This window comes from Palaemon carinicauda, chromosome 2 (assembly GCF_036898095.1).
Source record: "Palaemon carinicauda isolate YSFRI2023 chromosome 2, ASM3689809v2, whole genome shotgun sequence".
Taxonomy (NCBI): Eukaryota; Metazoa; Arthropoda; class Malacostraca; order Decapoda; family Palaemonidae; genus Palaemon; species Palaemon carinicauda.
This window is the reverse complement of record NC_090726.1, coordinates 134,409,590-134,427,417: the sequence shown is the minus strand read 5'-3', so window position 1 is coordinate 134,427,417 and position 17,828 is coordinate 134,409,590. Positions and strand designations below refer to the sequence as shown.

The 17,828-nt window shown below is 44.5% G+C and overlaps 1 protein-coding gene across 1 annotated transcript in view; it reads right to left on the bottom strand.

The window, feature by feature from the left end:
• The window catches only part of LOC137627228 (general transcription factor 3C polypeptide 4-like), a 386,672-nt gene that overhangs the window by 113,564 nt on the left and 255,280 nt on the right, over window positions 1–17,828 (bottom strand). The window contains exon 8 of the mRNA XM_068358312.1: window positions 8,263–8,409. Coding sequence (XP_068214413.1) covers window positions 8,263–8,409 — 147 coding nt within the window. The remainder of the gene's footprint in view (window positions 1–8,262; window positions 8,410–17,828) is intronic.

Genomic DNA, 17,828 nt, shown 5'->3' with positions numbered 1-17,828 from the left:
CTAAACCTCATATCAACCTCTTCAATGGTCATACTGACCATATGAGACTAGTGACAATACCGTAATAAGTCATCATCACTAATCATAAACAATGTTAGTGCTTCCTGCCTCCTACAGGGAAGAGTCATCTAGACAGTTGAAAAGGGATTTCGAGGTTAACATAAATAGTATGACCAAACTTAAGTACACACTGAATATACAAATAATCTCAAGTTGTATATTTGGCCAAAATGACATCAGTCTCTCTTATGTCTAACCTTTGATGCATACAAATATGTGAAGGATGCATTCTAGGTAGATAAAAAGTCTGGCATGTATAGATACAATTGTCTGGCGAAGGTGGACGCACTACATTCTAATAGACATTTATTTCTAATAAATGACTACACGAGATGGTTAGCAAAACGAATGTAGTCTGACAATGGGATTATACCTGAAACGAGTACAGGAATCGTATTTCTTTCTTGAAGGAATGAAGTCAAGAAATGCCACTCTCAGATTGAAGAGAAGATAAAAGATAATCGCTCTTCATAATACCTGTACTGGTTACCATTAACTGCACTATGTACTTCGTACACCAGCACTAGAGCTATCTGTATAATTCCACACCTGGGAACACTTAAATAAAAGAAGACATACTTAAAAAGGATGACTTCCTCTCCCTTTAACTGACAGTCCCAGTCAATTATCTGTTCATCGTAGAATAAACGGCAGAGTAAATAAGTTACCTGACGTCACCACATATTGCTTCAGATCATGGACTAGCATAGCATAGTGTTTGTAGAACATCCTGGATGATTCTTATCCAGTGCATATCCGAGGACAAGTGAGGACCCAAGCCAAAAATAGTTTATCACAGAAATTAGGGGGCAGGTTTTAATACACTACCTGCCGCCACTACAAAGTGTTTCAGTTCATGCACTTGTTTTGCATAGTGTTTGTAAAACACTCTAGATGATTTCCATCCAGTGTATGAACAAAGACGCTCAAAGTCCATGTACTGAAAGAAGTTCAATGATGAAGCAATCTTTCGCGGATCATGACCTGCGGGAGTACTCTCCGGATCCGCTCTACGAATAAAGTAGGTGAGCTTCGCCCTTAGTTGATTTAGAGATAAATTTGATCCCGAAGTTTCTCCTTTAAAGAGCTATCCTTCCCTGAAGTCTGAAGTTCTACGAAGATAGACCTTTAGATACTCTACAGGACATAGAGAGACATCTTCCTTCAGAGGACAGATTCTCCAGGGACCCCACCTCTTAGTGGGTAGCTCGTTTTTAGCGAGAAATGATAGATCAGGAAAGAGATTCAGTTCTCCTAAATCTGTGAACTGAATGTGGCCCTCATCTCTCGATAGAGCCACTATTTCACTAACTCTAGCCCCAGAGGCTATTGCGAACAGGAAAATAACTTTTTGGGTTAGATCCTTAAGAGAACAATCTTCATTGTTCAGGCCGATTTGCACGTATTTATCGTATTGGCCGCCAACCCCTGGCTATGAAGGTGGACAAAGAAGGACAGACAGAAGTTCATAGAAATTTCTTTCGGTCCTTTTGATTTAACAAACTCCACCCACTTCTTCCAGGAAGACTCGTATTGTCTTCTAGTAGACTTAGCCTTGTATTCTTCTAAGAATTCTATATTGCCTTCTGAGATCCCAAACCTCTTTCTAACCGCTAGGGCAAGAAAATCGTGAAATGAGGGGTTTGGGTTCTCCGTGATAAACCTAAGGCAGTTTATTTTTTAATCTTCAGAAATATAGCTAGGATCGGAACTAGGACCGGCCTCATCTAGTCTATCAGCCTCATTAGAGGATCCTCGTAAGGGGCTATTTAACGAGGTACTTTCTTGAAGATGCTCGTGATGAAAAGATCGAGCTGCAGTTCCGGGACTTACTCCCATCTGGGATGGAATATGTCTGCGTCCATGGACCATTCCAGCTCTATCTCCTTGGATTGAGATAGAGTATCCACCGTCACCTCGTGGATCAGTTGTAATTGAACTGCTGTTAGGTGCCATTCCTTTAAGAAAGGGATGGGTAACTTCACCAGAACTGTACGAGAAGTTCGATTGTGAAGTCATATTTGATCTCTTCAAGCATTTGATGCGTATTTTCTCCAGACCCTTAACGCATCCTTCCGATGTGCTCATTGCACAAGGTCTGTCAGAATTGCGAACCAGGGAAAGTTTAGCGTTTTCCCTTGTTAGCGTTTCGGGAATCTGATCGATCAGCTGAGTCTCTTGACGGACCTTGTGAGCTCCTTTTAAATCCCCAAGAGGAAATTGAGTTGATGTGACTGAAAGCTTCGATGGTTTCTTAGCTATCGAAACCATAGATCTGGAGAAAGTCGAGACTTCTAGAGGCAAATCTTGCATCTGCGATGTCCCGGGAACCGGGTCATCTATATGAAGATACTTAGGACTGTGAGTCTGATACGTATCTATACTAGGATGAATATTACTCTTCGTGACATGAATCCTAAATAGGAGGAAGGGGGGTGGTTGGCTGGAAGGTTCCGAGGGATACCTTTCATGTCTGGTAAGACTACGAACACCCTTAATTGGAACAAGGTCCATATGTTCAGAAGGATTAACATTCGGAACTTGTAGTTTACTATAAACTTGTTGAGTGGCGACAGGTTCAGAATGACTCGGAGATTTCTCGAGTCCTTCTCGTGAACAGAAAATGGCCTTCCCTGGAACTCGACGAGCCATAGCTTTCTTACTACCTGTATGCTCTACAGCTCTCAAGTATACTCCTCCAGGAGGGTTTTGAACTGTAGGAGAAGGTAAGACGACGAAAGTAGGGACATTTTTGTTTCCCACCAATGGCTCATTTCGAATAGACTCTGGACCAAAGGATCGAAGGTCCTGCGATCCTGAGGGAAAGTTCCTCCTAGCCGAAGCGTCTTTATGCTTCGAATAATCAGCAGGTTTAGACTTTTGACCATTTGCCTGTAGCATTGTGGTCACTGGAATATTTCCAGTATTTTCGATCTTATTTTTAGGTTGGGGACCCACAACCACAGAAGATTTTCTCTTTGAGGGAATGCCCCATTTCCGGAGAAGACTTATGTTCTCCATGGTGGCATTCTTAATTACTTCCTTAATGACCTCTTGTGGGAAGAGATCTTTACCCCAGATGGTGGAAGATATTAGCTTCCTTGTTTCATGTTTCACTGTTGCAGCAGCGAACACAAACTCTCTACATGCTCTCCTAGCCTTCACAAAGGCGTAAAGGTCCTTTACCAAGGTAGCCATATGCATTTTGGCTATGACCATGAGCATGCCTGGGGTGTTTTCGTAGGTTGAACACAACTATATGTTGTTTTGTAGAGAAAGGGATGTCGCAAGTCTCTTCTTTGACTCGAGTTCATTAAACATGAGCAAATCGGACAAAATAGGGAGACATACATTGAATTGTCGACTTGCGACATCCTTGTCTAATTTTCCTGCCGAAAATGTCAAATGGACTTCCTTCCAATCCTTTTCCTGACCGGGAAAAGCTGGTGACAAAGGCTTGCACTCATCGAGTGTAGGACATGGTTCACCCGCCTCTACAGCTTTGGTAACCGAAGTAAATGCCTTCCCCATAAAGGGGAAAGCGAGTGAAGTAGGAGCAAGAAAGGAAGGGTGTCTGTTATTCAGTGAGAATACATTCGTCTCTGAATAACCCGCCCTCTTCAGATTACCTGAAAGGATAGTCTGCCTTACCATGGTCAAGAATCATGACCTCCTTTTGTTCCGTTCCTTTTCCTGACTTTGGTTCATACAACAGTCGAACCCAACAATTAGGGAAAGCATCAAAGCTTGGCCAAAATTGGATTTTGTCCAAAGGAACAGCACCTAATTTCTCTGAGATGTGGAGATTGCCATTTGAAATCGACATCTGCTCCGCAAACCTCCAGGGATTGGTTATGGAGCATGTAGGAAGGTCTTGATTCATGGGTCGTTTGACTGACCTGTGGGAAGCAACAAGAGAAGCTTTACAAGGTTCTATCTTGTGTTTTACTTCTCGCTTTTTGCTTTGTTTACCAAAGCTCTTTATCTGATTCTTCAGTTGGATACATAACAGTACCACATTATCCAAAGAGGGGTAGAAGAAGAAGATGTTGACATCGGTGGCTCTTTAGCCGGCATACAGTAGGCGGAGGAAAGTCCGACACAACATATTTCTCTTCAACCTTAGGGCACTTCTTGCCCTCGATCCCAAAGGTTTTCTCGCCATCAGGGGATGTAGTTGGCTCCTGAGGCACTACTATTTCCTCACTTAGCTTTGGAAATAATAGCTTACGCATTCTATCATTAGGTAGGAAAGGTCCCGGAGAGATCTTTTGGAAGCCACTCACCCAGTTACGTAATTTATACTGAGCTATATCCCTAGACTCTGTAGACTTGGGATTATCAAAACCTTCAGACATCAATGTCCGACATATATTGCAACCCTGTGGGTTCCAATAATGTAGGGATCCGGAAATAATATTGCAGGGGGCATGCAACCTGCAAGTATTATGACCGTAAAAGTCCTTACTCTTGGCTTTGCAGGGGACCGCAGCACAAGATATCTGGTGTTCCTCCTGTAAAGAAAGGAAAACCAAATGAGTATACAAGGGATTATTACACTGATAATCAACATGTAAATGTCATCTACAACAGAATAGCTTAGGATAGTAAGCTATAAAGGGATAGTAGGAGATACATACTTGTGTACCCCCGCGAGCAAATGCTGCTACCTCCCCTCAGTATTAACTACATGGAGCTTACTCTGTTGAGAAAATCCAAGTAGAAGGGTTCTTACCCCTAGGGGTAGAGAAGTATCAAGTAACTGTCCAAAAAAATGTTAATTCTGTGGGGTCAGGATGACTGATTCTAAATCAGACTATTGAAGAAAATATTCCTTCAATATATAAGCGGTATCAGCAGAAAAACTCGCTGAAGGATACCCAAGGTATGCTAGAAAATACTACTGTATCATGGTACTGTAGTTTTCTAAATGCAGTAAGTCTATATTGCAAATTATCGACTACTGTACCTATGTATTGTAATCTAGTCATTATGCTGCCTACCAGGCAGCATAAGACAGAAGGGTCCATCCAGCATAAAGCCAGATGGACTAGAAAATTAAAGACATATATAGTATATCCGACTCAGGTCAATAGCTGTAGTCTTCCTACTATATTGAATTATAGTGTTTCCTGATCAGGGAGACTCAAGAAAAGGCTGTACCTTTTAAAGGTTAGGAGTGTATAACTCTTGCCTTGAAGTATTTAATATTGTAGGGTAATCCTAAACTGATTTCCAATCAGGATATTGAAGAAATCATATTCATTCAATATAGGATTAGGCTCAGCGAATGCCCGAGCTGGATACCCAAAATATATTGGAAATAACTACTAGTACAAGAAATATAGTAGTTTTCTATCTACAGTATATACTATACTGAGATATACTGGCTATCTGTATAACCTATACAGTAGTTGATCCGGCATGTTGCCGGTCTAGCTAGGACTTGCCGGTATACCCGGCAGAACTAGCGAGACAGAGAGAGAGACAGTATGGAAAAAAGGGCTATCCTTTACTGTAAATGTATACATTAATTAAGGAAGAAAAGTCTAATAGACTGCCTTTTTTCCGAAAGAAGGTTCTAATAGAAGGGGAGAATGTAACATTCAGGCTTCTATATAGCTACAGTACTGTTGCCAGCAACCCGCTGACAGTACAAGTACAGTCGGCGCTCTGCCTACCGAGTCAGCACTGACTTTGTCGGCAGCACACAGGCAACAGAACCTATAGCAACAGTCCAAGGGAGGACTGAAGAACCTTGGGGACAGAAGGGACTACCCACTCTCGGCCATCATGGACGTAACTGCTGGCCATGCCGGCAGCTAGCGAATGTGCCGTCAGCCGCCAGCCATGTCGGCAGCCGCCGGCAATGTCGGCAGCCGCTGGCAATGTCGGCAGCCGCCGACAGTCCATGATTGTCGGCAGCCATCTTGGTTGCCGGCCAGGCCGGCAAAAGGCTATCATTCCGTCAGCCGCCGGCAACGTCGGCAGCCGCCGACAGGCCATGACAGCCGGCAGCCATCTTGGTTGCCGGCCAGGCCGGCAGGCGGCAGTAGCCCTGCCGCCAGCCAAGATAGGAGAGGGAGTCTGGCTGGCTCCAGCACCCTACCGCAATGGTAAGGTTGCAGGATGTCAGCCTAAAAAGACAATGGATCGACCATCAAAGAGGATAGAGGGGTAGGGGAAAAGGGTCCTGTAATGTCTGTGAAAGGAACTGACACACTTGTCAGTCCTACCACCTATAAAAGGAACTCTGTTTCTGTATCGGTATCGACAGAATCAAGGTGCCAGGAGAGACTCAGTTCTGCAATCCAGAGACTGCCGACACAGTTAAGGGGGTGGCGGCACTGCCGCCTCCTCTCAACAAGGGAGAAACAGGGTTCCAGTGCCACGTTATCCTAGGCTAAAAGAGAATTACTCTTAGCCCCGGGAACTGTGTCACAGGACTAGTCTTTTAGTCGCAAGGAGAAGATGGTATACTACCATAACTCTAATGCGACTATGGAGGGCTAACCTCCATTGTCGGCAACCTTGTCGGCAGGGGCATAAAGGTATCCTACAACCAACTCACCCTGCCGGCAGGTCGTCGACATAAGACTAAATACTCTGAGATTCTGACTAAATCCCAAAACCTGCTGGTATATCCACAACCAAAGGTTAAGGGAATAGGCAGAAACCAAACCCCAGATTAGCCATGTCTGAATAAAATTCAGGCACGGCTACTAGGGTTGTAGCCTGAGGCTACTCTCAGAGGGAAAGGGATTACCCTTAAGTCTCCGAAGAGATGTGAGAAGTTTCATAACATTCTAGGAAGTATCAGTTTCCAATGGATGAAAACGAAACATAAGGGTAATCGGGGAATGTCGAACGTATAGAAAATGTCTAGGATAGGTTAACTAGACTAGACGAGTTCTCGTCTAACTACAGTATACGATCGACAGAGGAAAAATGAAATAATTATGCACATAATCAAATCTTCACAAGAATAAATGCCTAAATAGCTAAATAATTACAAGAATTAAATAAAGCTATTTAAAAAACTGGAAGTCGTTCCGCTAACTAAATAACGCATGCCTAAGAACGACAGCACCCATGGCGCCTCCAGTAACTGGCCTAGCTCTAAAACACAATAAATACTCAATTTCATTGTGAAACAGGAGCTAAATCATATTCAAAGTAAAGACCCGATACTCAACTTTCCAAAGGCGGAAGAGGATGAAGAAAGCATAATTAATAATCCTTTAAACAATCGAAAAATTCAATCACAGGAAAATACCACCGAGCGAAATCGCTACAATAAAAGGAATGGCCACTATCGTAGGGATGGCACTGTTGTACTATCGATAGTAGTAGGGAACGGGGATGGCCTTTGAAGGGCCCCCTTTTATTTTTGCCACACCTCCTCGAACGTAAAACTCTATCTGGGGTGCAGATTGCTATGAGGTGTGCCATTACGTCCTTACGCGATATCCCTTCTTAAAATTTTAAGGGATATTCGCTCCAGGAGTTAGAATTCAGGGTACCTTCGGTAAATTCTCTGGGATATATCACTGTAGTCACATATAACCTAGGAAGCTACTAATAAAGGAACTTCCATCAGCACGACATGGCTTGAGCCCAAAAATTTATTTACATGAAGAGGAAACAGAGAGTGGGGAGAAGGCGAAAAAAATGTGTTATCGTGGAATGGAAAGTCTAGCAACAGTCTGGATGGATTCAAAAGAGATTTCAAAGGCTGCAGTACTAATGAGTAAGAGCATACCATTAATATACAGAGAAAAAAACTTTTGCTAATTTGTACCTAGAGACTGGAAGAGGAAGTTCTAGAAAAATGGTTTCTAAAGGCTAAAAAAACCACTTATGATATCAGAGATTGAGTTTAATTGGAGAATTGATGAGACAAGGAGAGGAAAAAAGACAGCAGTCAGAAAAGTTATTGAAAAATAAAAAAAAATACAAGGGAGATCCGGATAATCAGAGAAAAGAGAGAGAAGGAGATCTAGACCACATGGACATTCACAAAGAAAGTGCACCTGCTGGAAGACAATGGAGAGAGCAAATTTAAATTTTTAATTATATACTGTACATGAAAAATTCAACATAAAAATGATAATGATGGTTATGATAATTGTTTTGCTTTCAAACTTAAAATTAATATTTTTTTGATGAATCTGCATATCATCAAACTAAATTCAAGCTCACCTAAGACTCTCCAGTAAATCAGCATTAAAATGCAATGGCACTCGACGGTCCTGTAAATACTGGAAGATCTTTTCACCACTACCAACTTGGTATATGCTGATCTGAGAGGGTTCCCGTACAACCAAGTGATCATATGCCACACTTACACTGGAAAAAAAGTTGGATACAATTATTACAGTGAAAGACTTTAAAAAATATGATTTTGTATATAGCATAAGGAACATACTAACATCAATATACAGTATTATTAAAGGGTAACTCACTTGAGATCATAAAAAAGTACTTATAGCTTATTTATACCAACTAACAAACAATAAAGTACCAGAATACAACCATAATTTTTAAACTAATACCAATTATTTCAATTCTTATCAAGGAGTCATGTGCTATTCATTCAAAGAAGAACTACCAACTGCAGTAATGCCTCACAACAAGAAATTAATTGGTTCCGTAATGGCTTTTGTAAAGTAATTTTTGGGGCTCAGCCATGTCGTCCTGATGGAAAGTTCCTTTAGGTAGCTTTCAAAGGGATATTTGTCTACAATGATACTCCCAGAGAATTGACCACAGGTCTCCAGAATTCTAACTCCTAGCGCGAGTATCCTTAATATAACTTTTAAGGATATCGCATAATATCAGGGGATGTATTTCTTGATACGACACATAGCAATCTTCACCCCGAATAGAGTTTTTGCCTTGAGGGGGAAGAGTGGCGAATTTGAAGGGGAGCCGTTATTAAGGTTACCCGGTGGATCCCCTCCCCGTACTACTATGGCGTAACTATTCCTTTAAAAGTAGCTATTTAAGCACGGTGTTTCTCCCACTTGCTCTCGGTGTTGTTACTGTTTTTAAGGAATATTACCATACAATTTCCAGCATCTTCATCCTCTGGAAAGTTGAGTATTTAATCTTTCCTGTGTATAAATTTTGGCTCCCTTCTCACAGTTAAATTAACATAATTTAGGTGTGTTAAGCGGAGCACTGCCATCCCTGGAGGCGGCCATTTAAGACTGCTGTCATACGCAATAAATGCTTTATTTAGTTGCTAGTACGACGTTCCCGTTAATTAGCTATAAAGGGATTTTGACAAAGGAAAAATCTATTTCTGGGGAGATACCTATGACGCCCGGTGAAAAGGGTCCTTCCTTACACTTTTCTGATATAAATACTTCCAAATATACCAGAGAAAGTTAAAGTATGGAATGCAGAGGTTACTACCCTCGCGCGAGCACCCAGTGGGCGTCGTGTATAAAGCAGGGGCGTGTGAAAACCACTATTCACAGGCTGTCTTCCATTTAGATAATTCCTTCATCAAAGGGAAGGGCCGTAACAGAGGCCCTAGCTACCTTACCTGACCCACTCTACCGACGCCCGACACTAGCGACATCTGTACTACATCCTTCTGCAAGAACTATGGCTTGGAAAGGAAAGGGTGGGGCAACGTAAGGGAAGGGTTTCACCGGGCGTCACAGGTATCTCCCCAGAAATAGATTTTTCCTTTGTCAAAATCCCTTTTCTGGGTCGACCTGTGACACCCGGTGAAAATGTACCAGAGAATGCCTTCCAAGCCCAAAAAACACTATCAAATAAAAGGAATAAAGTCAAACACCATGTACCAAAAACAAAATACTATATTAATGTAGGCAAACTAAAAATATAACACATTAGCCAAACAGGAATCCCAAAGATGGAGTAACAATAAGATGAAATGCAGGGAATCATCCCGAAAATCAAAACACAACACGAACTCAATCCTTACATGGCTAAAGAATGGTAACATGAAATAACATTAGATAAGGTTAAACATACTAACAGGTAATAACCAGGTTAATGAAGTAATGGTAACATAATTCTAGGGCTAAACGAACCACCCAGGAGAGCGGCGACTTGGCGGGAGTGGCAGGTAGGAGGGAGAAGGAGAGAGATGGATGAAAAGGAAGAACAAAGAGATTATTGGGGGGAGATAAGACTCCCAGCTACAACCGTGGGGAATTTAAGGGCCTGTAGGTTCTTCAAATAGTGGCGTTTGAAAACCATAGGAGATTTCCAACCCGTATACTTCTTAAGGTCATCAAAATCCATGTTCTGAAAGTAATTGATGGAGGTTGCTACCGACCGGATATCATGAGCATGGGGAAATGATTCCGGGTAAGCTTCCTTAATAAAGTAAAGGATTTGTTGTCTGATGCCTTGAATGGAAATAGAGCCTCCTTGTTCTCTGAGAAACAAGGGTCCAGACGAGCGGATGGCGGTTCTAGCCAAGAATGCCTTGAGTGTAGTGACTGGACACACAGAAGTATCTTGAAGAAGAGGGATAATCTTCCAAGGGGACCACCTATTCTGCGGGTCCTCGTTTTTAGCTAGGAAAGCTCTGTCTGGAGAAAGTAGAACTTCGCCTGACGGGAGGAAATCCATATTTTCAGGATTACGTGAGAGAGCTGCTAATTCTGAGATTCTAGCACCTGAGGCCAAAGCCGTTAGGAATAAGGTCTTCCTAAGAAGAGTGATGTAGGAGCAGGATTCGTTTTCCGTGTCTGAAGCTAGCTTTAGTACGTTGTTCAGAGACCAAGAGACCTTTTGTGGGCGCACCGAAGGTCTGAGCCTAGGGCATGCCTTCGGAATAGATGAAAAATAGGAATCTGCCAGGTCAATATTGAAACCCACGAGGAAGATCTTCAGAGCCGACTTAATCGTGGTTATAGTGCTAGCTGCTAGGCCCTTGTCAAATAGGGACTTAAAAATGAGATGGCCAAATTAGAGGTCATGGGAGAATGTTCTGAATTCTTTAGGAAATCTGCTAATTTCTTCACGGCCGAATCGTATTGTCTAATTGTAGAGTCCCTTTTGTCTGATTCTATGAAGAGGACATTTTCCGGGTCAATGTTTGCATCTCTGCGGGCTGCAAACTTCATGAAATCCACAAAGTTAGGGTTTTGGCTATCCTTGAGGAATCTGACACAGTCTGAGTTTGGACTAATTGGGTCAGCTTGGGGAATGGGATCCGGAAGGGGCGGAGTTTCAACTCGAGGAGGAGAGGAAACCAACTGCTCTTTGGCCAGTGCGGTGCTACTAAAGCTACTGCCCCTTGGAAGGAGCGTAGTTTGTGTAAGACTTTCATCAGAAGATTCACCGGAGGGAAGAGGTAAATCTTCTTCCAATGGTTCCAATCCAGGGTTAGAGTGTCCATAGCATATACCTGAGGGTCCAGGTTTGGGGTCACATAACAAGGAAGTTTGTGGTTCAGTTGTGTCGCGAATAGATCCACCTGGAGACCGGGAACCAGCCTGGAAACCCACCGGAAAGAATTCATGTCCAGAGACCATTCTGACTCCAGTGGTTTCGTCCTGGATAGCGAGTCCGCTATCACGTTCTGGACTCCTGCCAGGTGAGTTGCCGACAGGAACCAGTTCTTTTCTACTGCCAAGGCGAAAATCGTGACCAGGACTTGGTTGAGGTTGGGAGATTTCGATCCACTTCTGTTTATGCAGTGCACCACTGCTGTGCTGTCTGAGATTATCCTGATATGAGTGGACCGTGGAGGGGATAGCCGCTTCAGGGTCAAGAATACTGCCATGGCTTCTAGTACATTGATGTGGAAGTGTCTCATGGCGGGGGACCAGGAGCCCTGAAACATCTGTTGGTGTTAATATCCCCCCCAACTACTCAGAGACGCGTCTGTATGAATCGTCACTAGAGGAGGAGGGAATTGCAGAGGAACCGATTTGGAAAGGTTCTCTGGTTTGGACCATGGCCGGAGTCTCTCTTTCAGGACTGAGGGGATCGACGAAATCTTGTCTCGTAAATGTATTGTAGCTCTCTTTCTTCAAACTCGGTTGATGTCTTTGAGTTTGGCTTTCAATAAGAGGTCTGTCACTGACGCAAATTGAAGTAAGCCGAGGATTCTTTCTAAGGCTCTTCTGGACACCTGTTTGTGTTTGAGAAAGTTCTTTGTCTTGGATGCTATCTCCCTGACCTTCTTGGAAGGAAGAGAGAGCTTGTGACTTGTGAGGTCCCATTGGATGCCTAACCATTCGAAGTGGCTTGCCGGTTGCAGGCGAGACTTTTGTAAGTTGACCTTGAAACCCAGCTTGCTGAGGAATTGAATCGCTTTGGCTGTAGCTTTGTTGCATTCCGGGACCGACTGTGCCCAGATTAGCCTTCTTCTTGAGTAATTCTTTGGTGTATTCCTCCAAGATTGGAGTCGGTTTCTGGAAGAAGGTCACTGCTGGAGGTGGAGATCCTTGTGACCATTTCCAACCTAGGCCTTTTGATACTATGCTGTGGGCCCAAGGACTGAAGGTCCATTGGTGCCGGAAGTGGTATAGTCTCCCTCCTACCTGATTCCTTTCATTGAGAGGGGGTGAATTTAGACCCCTGTCCTCCACGAGGACCCCTGGCTCTTGGGCTGCCGCGGTGGCGAAACTGACCTCTACCCCTGTTGCCGCCTCTAGAGTATCCTCGAAAGGTATTAGAGGATTCGTAAGCTGGATTGAAGGCCGGGGAGGTGCTGTGGAGGCGCTGTATGCGGAGAAGCCGTCTTAGAGGTAGAAGGAGTTGACGAGTGAGGGCCTTGATGGAACTGGCCACGGCTGGTCTTGTATGGGGTGAAGCATTGTTTCTTTTTGAAGAAAGACTGCTTCCCTGAATCTACCCTCCTTTTGGTCGAAAGACCCCATCTCACTTGTAAGTTCTGGTTAGCCCTTGCAGCATCCTGTAAGACCTTGTCTACTTCCTCCTGTGGAAACAGGGTCTTGCCCCAACAGGAGGAGGCTATGAGCCTATTTGGCTCATGCCTAATGGACGCTTCCGCCAGAACATACTTCCTGCAGTTTATCCGGGATGTTCAGAAATCGTGCAGGTCGAACTGGAAAGCTTGAAGGTTGTTCTTAGCAAACACCCGGAATAGAGACTCATCCGGGTATAGGGAGGCTAACATCTCTGCCGAGATCATGGTGTGAAGCGATCTAGCTAGTCTGTTTCTAGCGTCGAACTCTGACTTGAGAAGGTGATCCGGTAACTTGGGGACCTTCTCAGAGAAGAGAGATGAGGCGCAGTCCGGGTCGAACTTTCCCACCGAAAAGGTAGCAGAGGCATCCTTCCAAAGGGCAGAGGCCCCCCGGAAGAAGCATCGAGGTGGGGTCCGTCTCCTTGAGGACAGGCACAGGGGAGCCCTCCTTGGCTGATTGGATGGTCAACTCGGCCACTTTATCCGTAAGAGGAGACGGAACGGATTGAGGCGTGGTAAAAATAGTATACGAACCTTTATGGAGGGTCAGTTTGGAGTTGACGCAGCCCCAGTCGGCAAGAGTCCTAGCCCAGACAGCTTGGGCTTGCTCCTTAGGGAAGATGACAGTCTCTTTAGGGACTTTATCCATCCTAACAAGAGCATGTTCCTTCAGCCGGAAGAAGCCATTGAAGGGGAACTGAAACCCCGGAGGGTAAAATTCAAGATCATCTAGATGGGGGGTCCCTAATCCCTCTAGGGTTAATGCACCATCTATGTAGGGTGCATGGTGAGCGAACCTCCATGGGTTGTTCTTCTAGAAAGGAGGCAACTTAAAAGAGTCTGGGGCTACCGGAGGTGCCACCTGGTTCCCCGCACGGAGTAGATTGGCCACCACAGCCTTCAGCTCCGTTATTGCCCCAGATTGTTGTTGCATCTGAGTCTTCACTATCTCTTTTATCATCTCTGTCAACGGGGGTTCTGAGGAACTGACCACTGACGAAGCCTCAGCCTTAGCGGACTTTCCTTTCTTGGAAGGTTGAGGTCTGGATCCCATAGGGATGTCGGGAGTAGTGGAGGGTCCTGGGACCGGAGATACAGAGACTGGCGAAGCTGAAGTACGAGTCTTAGGTTTGTAATTGCGTAGGGGCTTCACCTTGGGTCGTACAGAGAGAGAGGGATCCAAAGTAGAAGCCTGAGGCTTATCAAAGCCGAGGAAAGAAGAGGCAGGAGACATAGAGGATGAGAGAAAAGGGTCTGCCAACTCCGCACCACTTACCTGCTCGTCCATGGGCTCAACGTTAATATTCAGATCGGCAACGTCTCCTGAGAGTTGATTCTCGTCCTGAGGGATAGTCGCCCTGATGGATTCAATAATAGGCTCAGCTAAGATTGAGGGAACCGCAGCTGAGGAGGAGCTCGGAAAGAGACGTGAGGCCATGTCTTCGTCGAGGAGGTAGGGGGATCCGGAGGGAGAATTACGCCCAAAGCCCGAAACCCAGGACCGGAGGCTCGTTCTGGCGGTCCGGAGGACATCCTCATCGGCCTGGAAGTGATGAGAATATTACAGAGACTGACGGAGAAAATACCCCGATAGTACCAAATATCAGTATTACAGAAAGTAACAAATTAATTCAACACAAAATATGTTATAACCTTATCAATTAATATTGAAAACACTCACATCGTCATTCCACAGGATTGACGCAAGGTCATAACACAGCGTGCATGCCTCTGGGAACCACACGATGTAAGGGGATTGGCCCGGCTCACGGACGAAGGGGATGGCACAATGAGCGTGAGACCGGCAGACATCGTGACCTACCGGATCACTAAAGGAGGCGGAGCAACCCTTGGCAGCTCAGCAAACTTTCTGTAATAAGAAAGAAGACATAAGTCTGTATGCTCTCGGGAACTCTGATATAACAAGTGAAGTTATAAAGAGTCTGAGAATAATTATGAGATCTAAGGTTCGTACAAAAGAGGGCCGAAGCTCCGTTGTAAATACTACAATAAATAAACGAGTGAACCCACTCCGTAGTGCGACGGAGTAATCCATAGTAAGTGAGCCGGAGCTCGTAGTAATTACATAAGAACAGTGACTAGTGATTGGAAGATCTCCGGGGATGCCGGAGATCCGATGGTAGGTCCTTGAAATAATAAATACCCCTATTATATTATATAAACAAGTAGAATGATCTACGCAACTCCCCGGGGGGGGGGGGGGGAGGAAAGGTGAATAAGTCGTGTGGGGAGGGCCGAAGCCGGAGTCAATTGCAAGTGACCACCGAGGGGCCGAAACCCCGCCGGAGTGCACCAGAATAACAGAAAGGTACGTGTTCCCAGCTCATGGTATGGCGGAGTTGGATAGGGGTTCAGATCTAGCTCCCAAGGCCATAGCGGGGAGAGGATGGAACTAGGGGAACTAATGATGACTCAGGGCCATCCAAATAACCAATACAAAAGACTCACACACGACAGGACCTATTTAAAACACTAGCCCCAAAATAAACTAAAAGTAACCACAAGATAAACATGTAAACAAAAATCAAAGCGTAATTCCCGCAAGGGGAAGAGAGAGCGAGAGAGAGAACCCGTGGTGTATGAACAGAAAACAGGAACTCCAGCTCTCGTACTAGGTATAGTGTAACTAACATAAATGAGAGAGAGAGAGGGAGACACGTGACCGTATGAACAGAAAACGGGAACTCCAGCCTCTCTCTCTCGTGGTTACTATAACGAAAACTAAAACGAACCTTAAACAAAATACATATAAAAGTTCATGATCAACAAAAAACAATAAAAAGAGAAGAACAAAGAATAGCGAAGCGAGAACGAACAAGAGTGAAAAATGACGAAATTATGATAACGCCAAACGGAATAACTCAACTATAATAAAGCCCCGAACGCTATTCTTGGTTCGACTAGACAATGGACTCATAAGCGATAAAAAGTACCTAGACAAATATATATATGGTTCAAAATATAACAATATAAATGGCACAAGGCCTAAAGAATATAAAAGATAATGAACTTAAGATGACAAGAGTATCAAACGGGCATAACAAGTTAAACGTAAAAGCGTAAACAATAACAATGGCCGCCAACGCCGTGGAAGGCCAAAGCCATACGCACTAAAAAGACTAAAATAAATAAAGATAACACTAGCCCGGTACTAAAAAGTCTGTCAAAACAATCTATGGTACTTAACATTGGTGCAGGAGCAAGGAGAGCCTCGGTCATGATGAAACTACACAAAAACAGGGAAAAAACCAAGCGGCACAAAAGAACAAAATGACGCTTACGAAGTCCAACAGAAGGATGAAGTACAGATGTCGCTAGTGTCGGGCGTCGGTAGAGTGGGTCAGGTAAGGTAGCTAGGGCCTCTGTTACGGCCCTTCCCTTTGATGAAGGAATTATCTAAATGGAAGACAGCCTGTGAATAGTGGTTTTCACACGCCCCTGCTTTGTACACGACACCCACTGGGTGCTCGCGCGAGGGTAGTAACCTGTGCATTCCATACTTTAACTTTCTCTGGTATATTTGGAAGTATTTATATCAGAAAAGTGTAAAGAAGGACCCTTTTCACCGGGCGTCACAAGTCGACCCAGAAAAGAAGTTCTAGCTATTTAGGCAAAATTATACTAGTGAAGATAAGCTTTACACATGTAATATTTCCCCTTCCTATTAAACGTTTCTATCGTTTACGATAGGGCCTCAGTAGTACTCGCGTAGCCGAGATCCCGACTCGGGTTAGGTTAGCCTAACTCATTTTAGTAGACTTTAGTAACGTTATTCCCCGTTTACCCTCTTGTATCGTTTTATTAATTCAGTCGGAGATAAATATCTCCTAGAATCATTAGTATAATTCGATACGCTTCTCTTTTAGAGAAATGAGGTTAAACCCTTCCTTCCCCGAGTGCCGCCAGCCCCGGCGACAACCCTATCTTCTCTCATCGCCATCGAGTAGTGTACTCCGGCTTGACTTGGATAGTGTTTTCTGTCGATCTTCTTTGCCGGCGAGTATCCCGGCTTTGAAATACGACAGTTACTCTGGGTATTATGTCTTGTTGCCAGCAACGTTACCGATAGGGGAATAGTCATTCCCCTGCCAGTTACATCGTTGCCGGCATAGGAAGTTCGGCTTCCTTCCTTCCCCCTAAGTACCACCAGCCCCGGCGACAACCCTATCTTCTGTCATCGCCATCGAGTAGTGTACTCTGGCTTGACTTGGATAGTGTTTTCTGTCGATCTTCTTTTCCGCCGAGTATCCCTGCTTTGGAATACGACAGTAACTCAGGGTATTCTGTCTTGTTGCCGGCAACAGTACCGATAGGGGAATAGTCACTCCCCTGCCGGTTACATCGTTGCCGGTATAGGAAGTTCGGCTTCCCTAGTCCACAACCGAAAGTGGATGGTATAATTGCCGCCACCTTTCTCCCTTGTAGACTGGAAGACATGTCTTATATCCGGCAATGTCTCAGGCTGGGAAATCGTTATTCCTCTGCCGGCCAAGACAGCGCTGGTATAGGAAACCATGTTTCCTTGACTTACAGCCGAAAGTAGGAGGCATACCTGCCGCCACCTTTCTCTGTAAAATATAAGACCCTTTCCCTTCCCCTTCTGTCCTCTCGTCCGTCACGATTCCTGTGGCCGGTATTCTACAAGCACCCCGCTTGCCGGGCTCCTACAAAGGCGGTTAGGCTGCTGCTTCGACCATCTCCCTTACGGAAGCTAAGCTCCAGGAAAGGTTGAGCCGGCCCTGACAGCTGCCGGAGGGAAACCCATTATACTTTTGAGTATTCTTCAGCTCTCTTGGACTGCCATCCACAAACCCTGTAA